We start from the raw sequence: 16,896 nt of genomic DNA, 5'->3' as shown, positions 1-16,896 counted from the left end.
ACTGATGAAACCAGTTTGCAACTCGTCTTATCGGCCGAAAGCCTGTCTACTCAGAGCTTTTCTTTTGTTTTCGGATTTATTTATTTATTTACACCTCAGACTATATCCCAACAAGAAGCCAGATGTAGTACTTGGCAGCTGGTAGGAAATGAAGAGCAATGGGAAGGAGGACATAAGGCCAATAGAATTCCCTCTAACTGTGTAACAGGAGGCCTTTGCCTCACATAAAGATACATCTGTGCATAACACATTAGCAATTGAAAAACAAACTCTGACACCTTGTGGACAGAGGATGTAACTTCTGAATAAAAGCTGCATCCAGATCAACATTTATTTATTTTTAAGAGACCCATCTGGATTTCATAGATTCTCTATCAAACATTAAGTGTTTAGAAAATAAATGGAATAAGCCATGTCATATGGACAACAGCAAATGGTGGTTTGCAGGAACTGGACGAATTCAGCTGCATAACATTGAGATCGTTCAATACAATGTTGTTGCTTTTTTTGTTCTAGCATTTCAGGAATTTATTTATTTATTTATTTATTTATTACATTTCTATACCGCCCAATAGCCGGAATGTTTTTTGGTGGAGCGATTCCTAGAGAGGAGAGGCTGAGTTAGGTGCCTGTAGGAAGTATCCAGAGTCAATGCAAAATGATAATTTAAAACATCATTATTTAGGTAGGACATGGCTTTTCTAAGTGTTTATGGCTATCACTGTTTCATGTGCCGCTTTCTCTTTGTGAATAGGCCTCAGAATTCCTGTACATCTCATTTGGGGGAAGTTGGTGAAGAGTTGTGTTGGACTAAAATCCCAGAATCCCTCATCCAGCATCCATTCATTCCTTACATTCCTTTTATATTGTATTTTATATTATGGTTTTATACTGTTGTTTTATACTTTGAATGGTTTTAATTTTTGTGAACCGCCCAGAGAGCTCCGGCTATTGGGCGGTATAGAAATGTAATAAATAAATAAATAAATAAATTACATGTCTATATGCCCAATAGTCAAAGCTCTCTGGGCAGTTCCCAACATGGTAAAACATAATAGAAAATGTTTAACAAAGAATTTTTTTTTATTCATTTATTCATTTATTGCATTTCTATACTGCCCAATAGCCAAAGCTCTCTGGGCAGTTCCCAAAAGATAAAACCACCAGACATAAATCAAAGTATAAAGCAAACAACAGTATAAAAGCACAATAAAAAAATACTATATAAAAGCACAACCAGGGTAAAACCAAGCAGCAATAGAGAGATTTAGAACAATTTGAAACAGTTAGAAACAATTAATGATAAAACTACCAGGATCCATAAAAACAACAACCCACTAACATGAAAAAGCTCTGTCGTATGTTGTCAAATACCTGGGAGTATAGAATCATAGAATAGTAGAGTTGGAAGGGGCCTAGAAGGCCATCGAGTCCAACCCCCTGCTCAATGCAGAAATCCACCTGAAAGCATCCCTGACAAATGATTGTCCAGCTGCCTCTTGAAGGCCTCTAATGTGGGAGAGCCCACAACCTCCCTAGGTAACTGATTCCATTGTCATAGTGCTCTAACAGTCAGGAAGTCTTGATTTGATGCTGAAAAGATGACAACGTTGGTGGTAGTTGGATCTCACTAGGGTGAGCATTCTACAATTGGGCGGCCACCACCGAGAATGCCTTCTCCCTTGATGCCATCCTCTGACCCACCCCCCTCAGAATATGGCTGAGTGGGGGATTCTGGGAGTTGTAGTAAAACACAACGAAAGTTCATCAGGCTGGGGAAGGCTGAAGACTTGTTATCAATTGAATTAAGCTAATATGGATGGATCGCTGAAGTATGTTGTAGTATGGCTTATTTTATGAGTTGGCTTTCATGACAAAATGAGCACCCATTCCAATCCTGATTTTGGAGCCAAGCCCTAATGCCAGGGTTATATGGGAGGCTGGATGCTATCCCTAGAACTGACTGTTCAGTTTTAGAATGGAAACCCAATCCAGTGCAATTAATATTGAGGTGGCAATGTTTAAACTCCTGGGATATATTGTGGTAAGGCTTGAATAATATAATAATGGAAAAATGGAAATTCATAAATAAAAATGAAGATTTTTTTCATCCCCTATCAAACAACTTTAATGTGCTAAATACCCCTAGAGTGATGTCACTTCAGACTGTTGTAGTTTGAAGCAGCTGGTACCACTGGAAGCCCTAATCACTTGTGCCCCGTATTTTGCTTGTTTCTACAGCAGCCAACAGAGCAGCCAACAGAGCAGTCATGATGATGATGCATCCCAATTCTTGAGCCCCCGAATACGTGATGACAGGTAGGTTACTGGGGGAAATGGTAGCATCTGCTCAGTGTAAAGAAAGGGCTGAAGCCGAGAGCACGTGCTTGGTATTCAGAAGGCCCCAGGTTCAATCCCTGCCACGTCCAGTGGAGGAAATTTCAAGTAACAAACTGGGAGAGACCTCTTCCTATCACCTAGGAGAGGTGCTTCCAATTAGTATAATTGGACGTTTGATGCAGTATTGCCTTCACGTCTGCTTGTGGGCTTCCTAGATGGCTGAGAAGGAGGATATCTGCTCTGATGGACCTTCCGTTTGATCCAACAGGGCTCTTTCTTATGATAGCAGAAGCGTCATATGTTGTATTTATTTATTTATTTATTACATTTACGTACCACCCCATAGCTGAAGCTCTCTGGGCGGTTTACAAAAGGTAAAAAAACAGTGAACATTAAAAAGTATACGAAATTTAAAACCATCAAAAGCATAAAAACAACAGCATCCATTTAAAAACAACAGTTTACGGTTCCGTTAAAAACAAACAAACTCAGCATATGTTATTAAATGCTGTTAAATGCCTGGGAGAAGAGAAAAGACTTGACCTGGCGCCTGAAAGATAACAGTGTTGGTGCCAGGCGAGCCTCGTCGGGGAGATCATTCCAAAATTGGGGAGCCACCACTGAAAAGGCCCTCTTCCTTTTTGTCATCCTCTGAGCTTCCCTCAGAGTAGGCACTCAGAGGAGGGCCTTAGATGTTGAGTGCAGTGTATGGGTAGGTTCATGTTGGGAGAGGCGTTCCATCAGGTATTGTGGTCCCAAGCCATGTAAGTCTTTATAGGTTAAAACCAGCACCTTGAATTGGGCTCGGAAATGTATAGGCAGCCAATGCAAGTGGGCCAGAATCGGTGTTATATGTTCAAAGCTTCTGGTTCCAGTTATCAGTCTGGCTGCTGCATTTTGCACAACCTGCAGCTTCCGAACCGTCTTCAAAGGCTGCCCCACGTAGAGGGCATAGCAGTAATCTAATTTGGAGGTTCGTATAAGAGGTATGTAGAGTGAAAATTGAGATCATTGTCTCGTGTCCCTTGTGTTTGGCTAAGCAAGGGATCAACAACTGGTGGTCCAGGAGCTGAAACTTGCCTCCAGAAGTGTTTTGGGATCAGGATCAGGACCTTGGATAGCTCCTTTAGAGTTCTGACAGGTTCTGATTGAAACCCAGGGTGGATTCACAGCTCCATTGAAATCACAACCAACAGCTGCCACTGCTTGAATGCCTCGTAAAGACTGGGTGCTGTTTTAAAATCCCGACGGGGAAACATAGCAACATTCTTCTGGATTCGCTTGCCTGGCCTGGGCCCTTGGAAGACCAGCCTGTTAGAGACTGGCCTGTGCCCCCTGTACTGGCAGCCCAAGAGAAAGTGCTAGGGGAGCTTGTGGAATTCCACAAACCTAGATGAGGAGTTGGTGACAGCAGTAGCCCCTCACTGAACAGGCTGCAGTGCATCTTAAGCCATTGCTGGGAGCCCTGAACACTGTTGCTGTCAGTCACACATTCACACAATGCAGCGGAAACACAGGAACAGCTTCTAGTAAGTTCTTTTTACATCTCTCCCAAAAGGGCTATATTGAAGGTGAGAGAAGGAGAGCCCTGGGTGGATGCTAGATCTGTCAGTCACAAGGTTGCATGGCCCTCTCCCCTCCCTGACATTTTCCGTGAAAATCTATCTGTTTTTTGCAGAGATGATTTCCATGTGTCTGCATTAGGGGTGTGCACGGACCCCCCGCTCCGCTTCACTTGCAGATCCGCCATTTTCCGGATCGGGCCGCTCCACCCCGCCCCCGCTCCGCCCACTTCCGCTCCGCTCCGCTCGGAGCTCCGGATCCGGATCCGGAGCTCCGTTTCCCCCCCCATAGGCTTGCATTGAAAGCTAAAAAATTATACAACTTTTTTTCTGTTCAAGTTAGAAACCTCATGTTTGGCACCATGACACCTCATGGGGATATACACACGCATGCCAAGTTTCAAAGCAATCCCATCATCCCCTGATTTTTGGCGAATTTTTGAAAATCGGGCACCCCACATACAACATCCCTGCGAGGTGGGCAGGGGAGGAGGGAGGGAAGGCAGGCAGGCATGCAGCTGGCATTTCTGGGGGCATAAGGAAGTGAGCCAAGGATAAGCCAGTAATGCATATAAAATGGAATCAATCAATAAATAAACAAAGGAGGGGTGGAATTAAAAGCAGCAGTGTTGCTCAATAAACAGCAAGAATAATTTTTTTAAAAAGGCTATATCTGTCTTTTACCAGCAATAGGGGGACGTGCCCGGGGGAGGGGGAAGTAGCTGCCAGTTCAAGACAGCCACCAACAGCTCTGAGAAGAAGTAAAACGCTCACTTCAACTCATAACAGGCATTGCTCCACCACTGAAAAGTGAGCATTCACTTCAACTCATGATAGGCATTGCTCCACCGTTTTACTATCTTTGGAAGGCTCTAATGGCCTTCCAGTGCAGGAGAGAGTGGGGGCACGTCCACGATGAGATGCCCTAGGGGAGCTCATCCCCTTGCACCACATCGATTCAGTTGTTCACCAAGGTTAGGGTGGGGAGCAGTGCTGTGTTTCTATCTCTTATTCTTGGCTTAGTATATGATTTCAGGTTGTGTTTGTGCATTTGGTGGGGCTACTGTGTTAAAAAACACGGGGAAAAGCCCGTTCAGATGAAGAAAGAGAAGTTTCCCAGAATCCCAAGTTACCTGTTTTGCCTATGCCCTCCTCCAACTTTGGGATCATCATGACCGGGAGCTGACTCTGCCCCTCAGCCCTTTGAAAAAGGTATTTTTCCCGCCGATTTTTTTAAAACTTCTAGCGCGCGACCCGTACGACGCAGAAAGTTGAGAGTAGTCTCAAAATGACCCCCATCCACGACTCTCTGTGCACAAGAATTTTCAGAACGATAGCTTAAACCCCCCCCCAGTTATCCCCGATTCTTTCCCTCAATGCAATCCTATGGGCGAAAAGCCGAAAACGCCGTTTGAGCCGCGCGGTTGACCCGATTTTCACAAAAATATAGCACGCGACCCAGACAACGCAGAGAGGTGAGAGTGGTCTCAAAATGACCCCCATCCACGACTCTCTGTGCACAAGAATTTTCAGAACGATAGCTTAAAACTCCCCCAGTTATCCCCGATTCTTTCCCTCAATGCAATCCTATGGGCGAAAAGCCGAAAACGCCGTTTGAGCCGCGCGGTTGACCCGATTTTCAAAAAAATATAGCACGCGACCCAGACAATGCAGAGAGGTGAGAGTGGTCTCAAAATGACCCCCATCCACGACTCTCTGAGCACAAGAATTTCTAGAACGATAGCTTCAAAAACAACGTAGTTATGCGCGATTATTTGCCGCAATGCAATCCTATGGCGAAATGTTTTCAAGATGGCGACCGGAGCGCTCCGCCTGAACTAGGAGCTCCGAAAAATGGGCGCTTCTCTTCACCTTGCTTCTAGGGGGTCCGCGGTCCGCTCCTACTCCGCCTCTGGGTAAGGCGGAGCAGGCCAATCCGCTACTGCTTCTACGCTCCTAATCGGAGCGGATCACACCCCTAGTCTGCATCTCTCCAAATTGCTCTCGAAACTTTGGAAGAAGCCAGATTTGGAAAAACCCGGACTCATATCAGACCCAAATCTCTCAGAAGTGGCCCGATTTGATTTGGGATTCATCCAAAGCACACCTCCGAGAATTAGTATGACACTTTGTGCCCAATTCTTTACACGTTGACTCAGAAGCAAATCTCAAGGAGTTACCTCTAGGTAATGGTGGGTTAATCTGCAGCTCAGCTGACAATGCTGCTGGTTTGCATGCAATGGAAGAATTCACTCTTGCTGAAAAATTTAAATGTATTGCTATTTTGCAATTACGTTATAGTTAGGTTGGCTTTCTGAGTGATTATTTTAGAAATTTCTATTCCAATGTGCGTCCACTAATGGAACTCAAAGTAGCCAACAACACAGAGTTAAACAATAATTCTGTATAATTTTTAATGTTCACTGTTTTTAACTTTTGTGAACCGCCCAGAGAGCTTCGGCTATGAGTCAGTATATAAATTTAATAAATAAATAAGTCAACTAGGATGATAAATTACTATAGCAGCCTCGTCATACTGAATGGAGATGTACATATGAGAGGAGAGCTTTAAGAAGCCCTTATCTTCAAAAAGGGCAAAAAGGAGGAACCTGGGAACTACAAACCAGTCAGTCTGACATCCATCCCTGGGAAAATTATGGATCAGATAATAAAGAAGTCAATCTGTAAGCACCTTGAAAAAATGCCATGATTAACAGAAGCCAACATGGATTTGTCAGGAACAAATCTTGTCAGACTAATTTGATCTCATTTTTTGATCGGGTAACCTCCTTTGTGGACTGTGGGAATGCTGTGGATGTAATATATCTTGACTTCAGCAAAGCTTTTGCTAAAAGTGGGCTAGATGGAACAACTATTAGGTGGATTCACAGTTGGCTACAGAATCAGACTCAAAGAATGCTCATCTACGGAACCTTCTCAAACTGGGGAGAGGTAACGAGTGGGGTACCGCAGGGCTCAGTCCTGGGCCCAGTGCTCTTCAACATCTTTATTAATGATTTGGATGAGGAGGTGCAGGGAATGTTTATCAAATTTGCAAATGACACAAAATTGGGTGGGATAGCTAATACCCTTGAAGACAGAAACAGACTTCAAAGATATCTTGACAGGCTGCTGGGCTGAAAACATCAGAATGAAATTTAATAGGGATAAATGCCAAGTTCTACATCTAGGAAATAGAAACCAAATGCACAGTTACAAGATGGGGGATACCTGGCTCAGCAATACTACAAACGAGAGGGATCTTGGAATTGTTGTAGACCACAAGCTGAATATGAGCCAACATTGTGATATAGCTGCAAGAAAGGCCAATGCTATTTTGGGCTGCATTAATAGAAGTACAGCTTCCAAATCGCTTGAAGTGCTGCTTCCTCTTTATTCAGCCCTGGTTACGCCTCATCTAGAGTACTGTGTCCAGTTCTGAGCACCACAATTCAAGAAGCACACAGACAAGCTGGAGCATGTTCAGAGGAGGGCAACCAGGATGATCAGGGGTCTGGAAACAAAGCCCTATGAAGAGAGACTGAAAGAACTGGGCATGTTTAGCCTGGAGAAGAGGAGATTGAGGGGGAGACATGATAGCACTCTTCTAACACTTAAAAGGTTGTCACACAGAGGAGGGCCAGGATCTCTTCTCGATCCTCCCAGAGTGCAGGACACGGAATAACGGGCTCAAGTGATAGGAAGCCAGATTCCAGCTGGACATCAGGAAAAACTTCCTGACTTTTAGAGCAGTATGACAATGGAACCAGTTACCTAGGGAGGTTGTGGGCAAGAGGCATTCAAGAGACAGCTGGACAACCATCTGTCAGGGATGCTTTAGGGTGGATTCCTGCATTGAGCAGGGGGTTGGACTCGATGGCTTTATAGGCCCCTTCCAACTCTACTATTCTATGATTCTATGTCTCAAGCTCTTTATAGCTCCAAAGGTAAGAATCAACACCTTGAATTGAGCCAGGAAATGGTTAGGTAACCAACACAGGTGAAGTAGGAGTGGAGTTGCTTGCTCTGTCTGTTTCATTCTTGCCAATAGTCTGACATAAACATTTTGGACCAATTGAAGTTTCTGGATACTATCCCTCTGAAGTTATGAGTTTCTTTTTTCTCTGCACAATAATGTTAAATTCTACATCCTGGCCAGGATCCAAAGAGCAATTTTAGTTGTGCACATGTGTAAAATCCAACATAGGTCCTACTTACCCATTGCAATGAATGGGACTTAAGTTAATGATGACTAACTTAAGTTTCATTCATTTGAATGGGTCTGCTCTACATAGGACATGTTGGATTTTAAAAGCTCTGCTCTAATCATGGCTTTCATTTTAAATGTGGGAAGCGGCATGGAGGTGGGAGGAACTCTACCGCCACTCCCCTGAGAAGTGACAGCTTTTAACGGTTGTAAGGAAACGCCAGTGAGCCACTCCATCACTGCAGTTCGCATACACCTTGCACCAGAGAAACTGGTTTAGCCCCACACAGCCTCAGAATACCTACTCTAGGTTCCAAAGGAGGAACACTTAATGTTAAAGGTCTAGGGGCAGTGGTGAAAAGGAGAAGAATAGAGCAATTGTTAAATAAAGAAGGATCTGACTTTATCTTTTTGCAGGAGACTGTGTATGGTGTAAATGAATGGTGTAAATGAAATTCGGTTGAAATGGTCAGTGTATCATGAAAAGTCTTTGGGGACTTCAAAAAAAATGGAGCACAAGGGATCTAAAAGAACAAGAACAAAGTGAATATGGATAAGGAATTAAAACTGAGGGGTGTTTAAAAAAGCCCATGAGATATAGTATGGGGTTCTGCCAGTCAAAAGAAAAAAAAATGGGGGGATCCTCGTTACATATGCCTAAGCCCAAGGAGTAAAATCCAACAGAGAGGTTGGCAATGAGGTTAGGGAAGGTGTGTTGGATGGTGTTGCTTCCTATTTGTGAACTGCCCAGAGAGCTTTGGCTATTGGGTGGTGTAAAAATGTAATAAATAAATAAATACAAGAAATACAAACCTAGCGCCTTCTTAAATGTGCAGGGCAGATGCAGAATGCTTTGAATCTGGGATGCTCTTTCTTTCTTTTTTCTTTCTTTTTGAGTGTTTTTTTTTATTATTTTTTAAGCATCACGAACACACAATCTTTACACCACATATCATACAAACAAAGGTATGCACAAAACAACTACACTAAAATACAATAAAATAAACATTTAAGGATAAGGTTAAAGTATGTTTTTGGCCCTCTTCATGCCAGAAATGCTAACTAACTTCTTAATTACTATTAGTATGTTAATGAAATTCAATTCTTTCTTATGGCTTATCTGAATCTCATACATTGGATTCACAGAATCATACTCCATTTCTCTCTAATTCTTTAATTACAGTTGATACATCCATCAAATTTACTTCTCTTTTTTTCTTTTCTCTTTTCGCTCCCCATCTTAATACTAAAATGGGATGCTCTTTCGAAGCCCAGATAATAAAACCTTCCTTTTGCTTACTCCATGTTGATGGTTTTATTTTCAACTTTTATTTCATTTCTAAATGATAATAAAAGTTATGCTACACTTAGATATGTGTCTTTGTAGCCCCATCACTAAGTCTAGGTATATTTGTCATTATTGTTTGAATCACTTTTAAGGCATTTAAACTTTATGAACTTCATAAAGATAGAAACCATACAATTTTGCCTGACAAGTAATAGACAGTTTTTAAAACTAGGAAAGGAAGTTTAGGTTTTTAAAAGAAGGTAAATATTTCATATATTTCCATTTCTTAGGAGAGATTAATTCCCCTCTCCAAAATGAACTATCCGCCCCCATAGCTTCAACATTTCCAGAAATGTTGTACCTCTAGTATGTGCGTTGTCCATTTTTCTAGAAATAATAGAACATCTGGGGGTGTGGGGTGGGAAGTGTGGGTTATTGTGCAAACTCAGTTACTGGTACAAAACCAATTATTGTTGCAGGTGGTTTTCAATATATATGTTGCTTAGCATAAATCTAAAAATGCCGAGCCTAGCTACAGAAAACAAGAAGCTGCAGACTGAGGCAATTGTACAGACGTCAAGTGCTTGTGAAATATTGTCGACTGTGCAAATAGAACAGCATCAAGTCGGGTGGTATTCTGAGACAAAGGTAACTATAGAAGGCTCCCAGGATAGAGCAGAAACATTGTGCAAAGTCATTTTGTCCAGTACAAGGAGTGGACAATGTTAAGGCGAAGTCGTTGGCAATGGTGACTCGTTTTTTTGTTCAGTAATGGGAGCAATGTGTTCTAAACATGTGCAACAGAAACCAGAGTGTGTGCGAGGGTTAGGATGTGCATTGCAGTTGAGCGTGTGATGAAGGGACCATGCCTGGGTTGACCATGGGAATCCTCAGGCAGCACTGCTTAGCTTTATTTTTCTGCTCGGACTCTTCCAGCTACTAGGTGCATAGTCACTAGGGCTCAGGCAGCCCAGGCTGCTTCTCCCAGGCTGCTAGAAAAGTCTTTCTAATCCCACGTGGAAGTCCAGTGATGGGAACTGCCTCACTGGTGGATTTCTGCCTTTCTTGCAGCTGCTAATGTCACCGTGCCTCTATCATCTTCTCCTTGGACCAGAGCCCAAGGTTCTTTTCCTGTTACATGACCTCTCCTCTTTGCTTGGCTTACTGCTTTTGTATTTGTTCAGCTTTGGTCATATCCTTCAGACTTTTCAATCTTCATTGTAGCAGCTGGGAGTGCCATCACGGACTGATAGCTGTGATTCTTTTTAAAAACTACCCACTTTTCATGTACGTTGCAAGGGGAAATTATGGGTGAGTTTCCCTCTACTTATAGCCTTGGGGCATTTTTAAGTAGGTCTAGAAATCACTTTAAATGCCACATTATCTTTGTTGTCAGATGCTAATTGATTATTGTCTTTCCTTTCCATCAAACAAAACTTCTAACAGGTCTTTCCATCCCAGTTTCCAGACGGAGGATTGAGAGGGGTGGGGTGGAGAGAAAGAACGTGTAATTTGAGGAAAAACTTCGATTCATATATTTCTGTCTCTTCCTGGTTGATTTATTACATCTACAAACTGCAGCATTCGCACATAAGAGGCTGGTGGGAAAATGAAACAGTGAAAGTGGTGCATATGACTTCTTTGTGTTGTTTTGCCCAGACCAGCAAAATATGACGTATTGCCCCCTCCCATTCTCCTTTTAATTGGGAGAAGAGGTATTCTTACTTGGTTGCACAGAAACTGCAGATTCACCTATTATCACAGCTATCAGAATTTCCAATCTTGCTAGGCTTCGGTAGTCAAGTTCAGAACCAGCCTGGATTTGGTTGTTGTAGTACTTTTACCGAATTCCACTTTTCCTCATATTCTCTTGTTTTAAAACTCACAGGCCTTAACTAGACCTAAGGTTTATCCCGGGGTCATCCCTGCCTGCTTATTAGATTGTAAGCCTATGCGGCAGGGTCTTGCTATTTACTGTGTAATCTGTACAGCACCATGTACATTGATGGTGCTATATAAATAAATAAATAATAATAATAATAATAATAATAATAATAATAATAATAATGCTTCCGGGATATCCTGTGTGTCATTTACATGAACAGGGATGACCTCGGGACGATCCCGGGATAAACCTTAGGTCTAGCTAAGGCCTCAGTCTCACATTCAGCTATCAGCACAGACTTGGTAAAATGGTTTGTTTGTTTTTAATGAATTTTTATTAAGCATTTTTTCCCCCAATGTTAGATATACAGGTCATAAAGTTCAGCATAAAAAACTTCCAGATATATATCAATCATTTTGGCTGACGTAGGAATATGATATTGTGACTGCTGACCCTTTTTGTATTATTTAAATGTTCTTGGTTCCTTAAAATTGATTTGATCTTTGTTTTTGTTTTTCTGATTTTTGTTTATTTGATCGGGGAAGGGTTGTTTTGTAAGACTTGGGAAATTGTAAGTCATATACTTGCCTTGCAGGTTTAATGCCCATAATATAAAGACTTGAAATAAGTGGACTTATTACTTTCAGGGAACTATTAAATTCTAAATCCCTTTCTAAAGCCATGTCTTGGAGTTGCCACGGTATGTCTGTCTTTAGTCATGTTGTAAGTTCCAGGCCATGCAGGAGGAGCCCTTGCCACTCAATTTTCAGTTTCTGGAAAGTGATCTTGGCATGTGAAAGAGCCCCACTGTGAAGAGCTCTATCCTCTTAATGGCACACACGGTCTGGCTCTTCTGATTATATTGTGATGTCGCTGGTAGAAGATAAGGAGGACAGGGCTCCTGTATCTTTAACAGTTGCATAGGAAAGGGAATTTCAGCAGGTGCCATTTCTATGCATGCAGCACCTGGTGAAATCCCCTCTTCGTCACAACAGTTAAAGCTGCAGGAGCCCTGCCCTCTTCTGTATCTGGTCACTCTAGCTAAAGAGGGCAGGGCTCCTGCAGCTTTAGCTGTTTCAATGAAGAGGGCATTTCACTAGGTGCTGCATGCATAGAAATGGCACCTGCTGGAATCCCCCTTTCAATGCAACTGTTAAAGAAACAGAACCCCTGTCCTCCTTTCCATATGGTCGCCCTTGCAGAAGACACATTGCTGCAACTCTATTAGAAGGTGCCTTAGGTTGAGCTGGTGGATTATATGTAATTAATAAATAGATAAATGTAATAAATAAATAAATAAATAAATAAATATCCCGACATGGTAAAGCACTCTGGAAAGCCATTGTACAGCGCTCCCGAGACAGATCATTCTATCAGCTGCTGGGTTGTTTCCAACTGCACCTGAAAGCTGTATTCTGTACTGGATCATTGGATCTTAGAACCTGGCTAGTATTCATCCCATAGTCATCTGTTTGTGAAAATCAGCTGTGGGTCAAGGTTTGGGAAGTTTGTGTTCCCTTTTTTAAACCACTTCAGATATGCTCTTGGCTTATTTCTAACTGCAGTGTCCTCGTTTCCTTTCTTCTCTCTCTCATACAGCCCATTCCTGTTCACGGCATAGTTGTAATTATAGCTAAGTTGATGGAAACAAAAGCTGGAGAGGGTTTGTCTCAGCCTAAAGAGAACAATTTATCCCTCTGAGGGCCAATTAATAACCCAGGAGAGGACCTGGCTGAGAGTTACCACTTGGTAACTTAGCAGCTTAACCTTTTTCTCCATATGTTTCCCTCCAATTATCCATGTCTCTGTAGAAATGTTGATCCTGGAGGTAATAAAAGAGAGTATGACAGCTATAACCTGCTGTTAAACATCCAGATTGCCCGCTGACCACACAATCACTTCCCTGAGACACCGTACTGGGGCTCTTCACAAAACACACTAACCCACGCTGAGTGATTGAGTATGGATTGTTGTTGAACCATGGGTTTGTTGAACCATGGGTTAGCGTATTGTCTGCTCCCAGGACGTTTCCCTCAGAGTGGCTTGTTAAGCATACAGTGTGCTTTATTTTTCTTGTTACAGTGCTGTTCAGGGTGGCTGACAAGCCATACTGCATGGTTAATAAGCAGAAAATGTCCTGGGTTCAGACAACCCAGTTCAACAAACAGCCCATCTGGGTTGTGGGTTGTGTGAACAGCCCCAGAGAAGATTGGGGAATAGCAAGCCAGCTTGTCCAGAAACCAGGCAGGGCTAACAAGAGTAGAACAGAGTGAGGAGGCAGAATCCATAGCTCTCTCCCCTTTGGAGTGGGGTCTATTATGTTTCCATCTTGTAAAGATCAGGGGCTCACTTGCTTTAATAAAATGGAGAATACAAATGCAACAGACCTCCCTCAATCAGTATATGGGCAAGAGTGAGGGCTCAGCTAGAATTGTTGAAACGCCCCTCCCCCCCCCCAAAAAAAACACTCAGGAAAGAGCTCCCTACACTGCTGCCAGCTGCAGAGGCAGGCCCACCAAAGATATAGAGCAAAATACAGCAAGAATACCGGGGAGTGGGGGGGAGAGAGATTATTTTATAAAACCAAGCAACACTTGTGATGAATACTGCTTTGGAAAGGGTTAGATAAAGATTTGGCTCCAGGTCTAATGAAACCCTTAGGTATAGGCACTAGGGGGTCAACCTTTTCTTCAACTTCCTCCCCCTTTCACATTTAAGATCCAAGCTCAGTGTTCTCCCAGGTTTCTAAAATTATTACCTACATTTATAGTCTGACCTTCCTCAAGTGGCTCAGAGCCGTGCCGGTGGGATTCCCATGTGGCCTCCCATTCTGGTATCGATTAGGACTAGGCCTCCTTAGCATCACAGAAGGAACAGTGTTGGGCATCTTCAAATCATGCTTGGATTAGAGGAATGAGAATCTGAACAGACTAGTCAGGTTTCTGGGAAATATGGAAGGTGAATTAGTGGCAAAACAGAGTTCTTTAATAACCTTTTTTTTAAAAAAAAAATACACTGGCTTTGTAAATCTAGTTTGTTAAACATTATATTCCACCATCTTATCAAATGGACACCAGTTTACAGAAATTGTTGTGGAGGACATTGATATTTAGGGAAGAATTAGTGACAAACCAATGTTCCGTAATGAAATACTGCATACTTATTTTCCATTAAAGAACAGCTAAGGATGGTACTAATCCATCCTTCCTCCAAATATCTCATCATTTTCCATAAATACTCATGGAAAATAGAAGCCATTTTACAAGATGGTGGCCCAGCTGTGGAATATAACATTTGGCAACCTAGATAATTGATTTCAATGTAGTAGTTTGTTTTTAAAGAAAAATCTGGTTATCACTGATTCCTCAAAAAACACCTTTGTCTAATATTCTAGAAGCTTCTTCTGGATTTGTGACTAAGTTTACTTTGTTTTAGTTTTGTTTGTTTAGTACTGAAGCTGCCCTAGATCAGTGGTCCAGCCAGCCCAGTGATTCTTGCTCTGACTGGTGGCAGCTCTTTCATCTTCTCTTCCTATACATTTTAGGAAGGAAGGAGATCTTTGCAAGAGCTTAGTTTGCAGCAACAAAGGCCACTTAGGCCACAGCTAGACCTAAGGTTAATCCTGGGATCATCCAGGGTTCGCCCCTGCCTGAGCACTGGATCCCCTGTGTGTCACCTAGATGAACAGGTTTGACCCCTGGACGATCCAGGGATAAACCTTAGGTCTAGCTATGGCCTTAGAAACATCCAACCAAAATACCCACTTCAGACCTAAAGGTGGGTCACTGCCCTGGATCGAGAGTGTGTGATTCATTCAATACACTTCCCAGCTCTAAGCAGAGGAGAGCCATCAAGTCTTGGATGCACTGTTGAGAAGGTGAATGCCTCCTGCATTTTTGAGGCTCTTTGATGTTTCCTCTAACCCTTTCCAAAGGTTAGGACTCCAGATGCACCCACATGCAATCTCCTTGGTTCTGAGAATCAAAACAGTACAAGGGAGTGACATGGATGGAAGGTTGTCTCGGAGATGCTCTGGACCGTTTTTGCACCTGTCATGCATGTTTGCACATGTGTGCACACTCTCAGTAGGGCCTCCGTACTCTCCAGTGCACCTGTGTGTGTGCGGCTCAGGTGCTTGTGTAGCCAGTTTGTTTGCTGATGGGGGAAAGTTTGCGCTTCTCAGGGGAATCAATTTTCTCAGGTGCTGTGCTGGGATTTGAGGAGGGAACGCTGTGCCCCTCCCTGCAGCACACCACATCTGACATCACTTACAGGTGGAGCCGTGCAGGCAGGGCTATTTTGTTCCTGGAGAATTGGGACAGAGAGGACCTCCCCACATCGAGATACGCACACAGAGCCAGGAAGCTGGTGAGGACTGAGCGCAGACATCCCAGCAGGGCTCAGAGGAGGAAGCTAAGCTGTCGAAGGCTGAATGGAAATATGCAAGCAAGGTTCTCGGCCACTGGCATTGAAATAATGGTTCAGGAATGATAACAAAGATATGGCTATTTTGGGGACTGGTTGATATTGTGGAGTCCAGCGATATCGTCCTTAACCTGCTTGTCCTTGGCACAAAGATGGAGCCCAAATTGATATTGCAAACTGAGAACTTTTAAGTAGTCTGGCTCAACAGGAAAAGTACACATACACTCCCTGGGATTCAGCGCCATGCAGTGCCCTTTGGACCAGCTGCCTTGGGTTGGATTATGAACCAAGTCCTCCTCTGGGGCTAGCAGCTTTGTTGGCTCTAGATTTTCTATGGGCTGCAGGCGCCTGAGTTGGCCAGGGCCCTGCAAAGTGCAGCCATGGTCCAGAACCTGCATCCCAAGCAGGTCTCCTGCAATATAGCTGCAAAGCAGGTCTGCCATTTTCGTGTGGCTTCCTTGCGGAAAAAGCTCTCTTTCCTCAGAGTCATGTAAGTATCCCGAGTGTGTGTGTGTGTGTGTGTGTGTGTGTGTGTGTGTGTGTGCTAGGGAAAGAGGTGGCCTTAAATGCAGGCATCCTTGAGTTTATCTGCATGCCTGCATGTGCAAACGTATGTATGGTGGTGGATGCAAGCATAAAAGACCCCTCCTGGATCAGACTGAAGGTCCATTATAGCCAGTTGCCTCCAGGAGGCAAGTAGGGTGTTAAAGAAGTCAATTGTTCTCTCCTATCGTATATCCCCAGCATCTGAAATATATTGCTCCTGAATATGGAGCTTCCGTTTGCCTGTTACGTTAAAAGACCTCTCTTCTCCATGCTTTTTAAAAAATCCTTCTTAAAGCCAACTAAGCTAGCAGTCCTCACCATATCCTGTAGCAGGGAATTCCATACATTATGCAGTGGCTTTTCTATCCAAGGAGGTTGAAACAAAGTGCTATAGGAGTGCTGTGTATGCAGTGCTGTGTGTGCAGTTCTCCTATTCAGGGTTTCAGCCACAGTCTCTTTCAGGCTATTCCATTCCATCACTACCCAGTTTTCTGTCTCCGCTCTCCACAATGGTCAGTCAGCGTTTGTGAACAATGAGCATTCTCAGTCTTTACTGGGCTATTTTGGGGGTATTTTTTCTTTTAGCCCCTTATGATTTTCCCCAAAAGAGTTTTTGTATTCTCTGCAAACTTTTGGGGCTCCC

At 43.1% G+C, this 16,896-nt stretch overlaps 1 protein-coding gene across 4 annotated transcripts in view; it reads left to right on the top strand.

The window, feature by feature from the left end:
* The window catches only part of GRAMD1B (GRAM domain containing 1B), a 150,842-nt gene that overhangs the window by 18,702 nt on the left and 115,244 nt on the right, over window positions 1–16,896 (top strand). For all 4 annotated transcript variants that reach the window (XM_063139115.1, XM_063139117.1, XM_063139116.1 and 1 more), the window contains exon 2: window positions 2,242–2,319. In XM_063139115.1, the coding sequence (XP_062995185.1) occupies window positions 2,242–2,319 (78 nt within the window). The remainder of the gene's footprint in view (window positions 1–2,241; window positions 2,320–16,896) is intronic.

The sequence above is a fragment of the Elgaria multicarinata genome, chromosome 12 (assembly GCF_023053635.1).
Source record: "Elgaria multicarinata webbii isolate HBS135686 ecotype San Diego chromosome 12, rElgMul1.1.pri, whole genome shotgun sequence".
NCBI classification, from domain to species: Eukaryota; Metazoa; Chordata; class Lepidosauria; order Squamata; family Anguidae; genus Elgaria; species Elgaria multicarinata.
The sequence above is the reverse complement of the archived record's forward strand: the minus strand, read 5'-3'. Positions and strand labels throughout refer to the sequence as shown.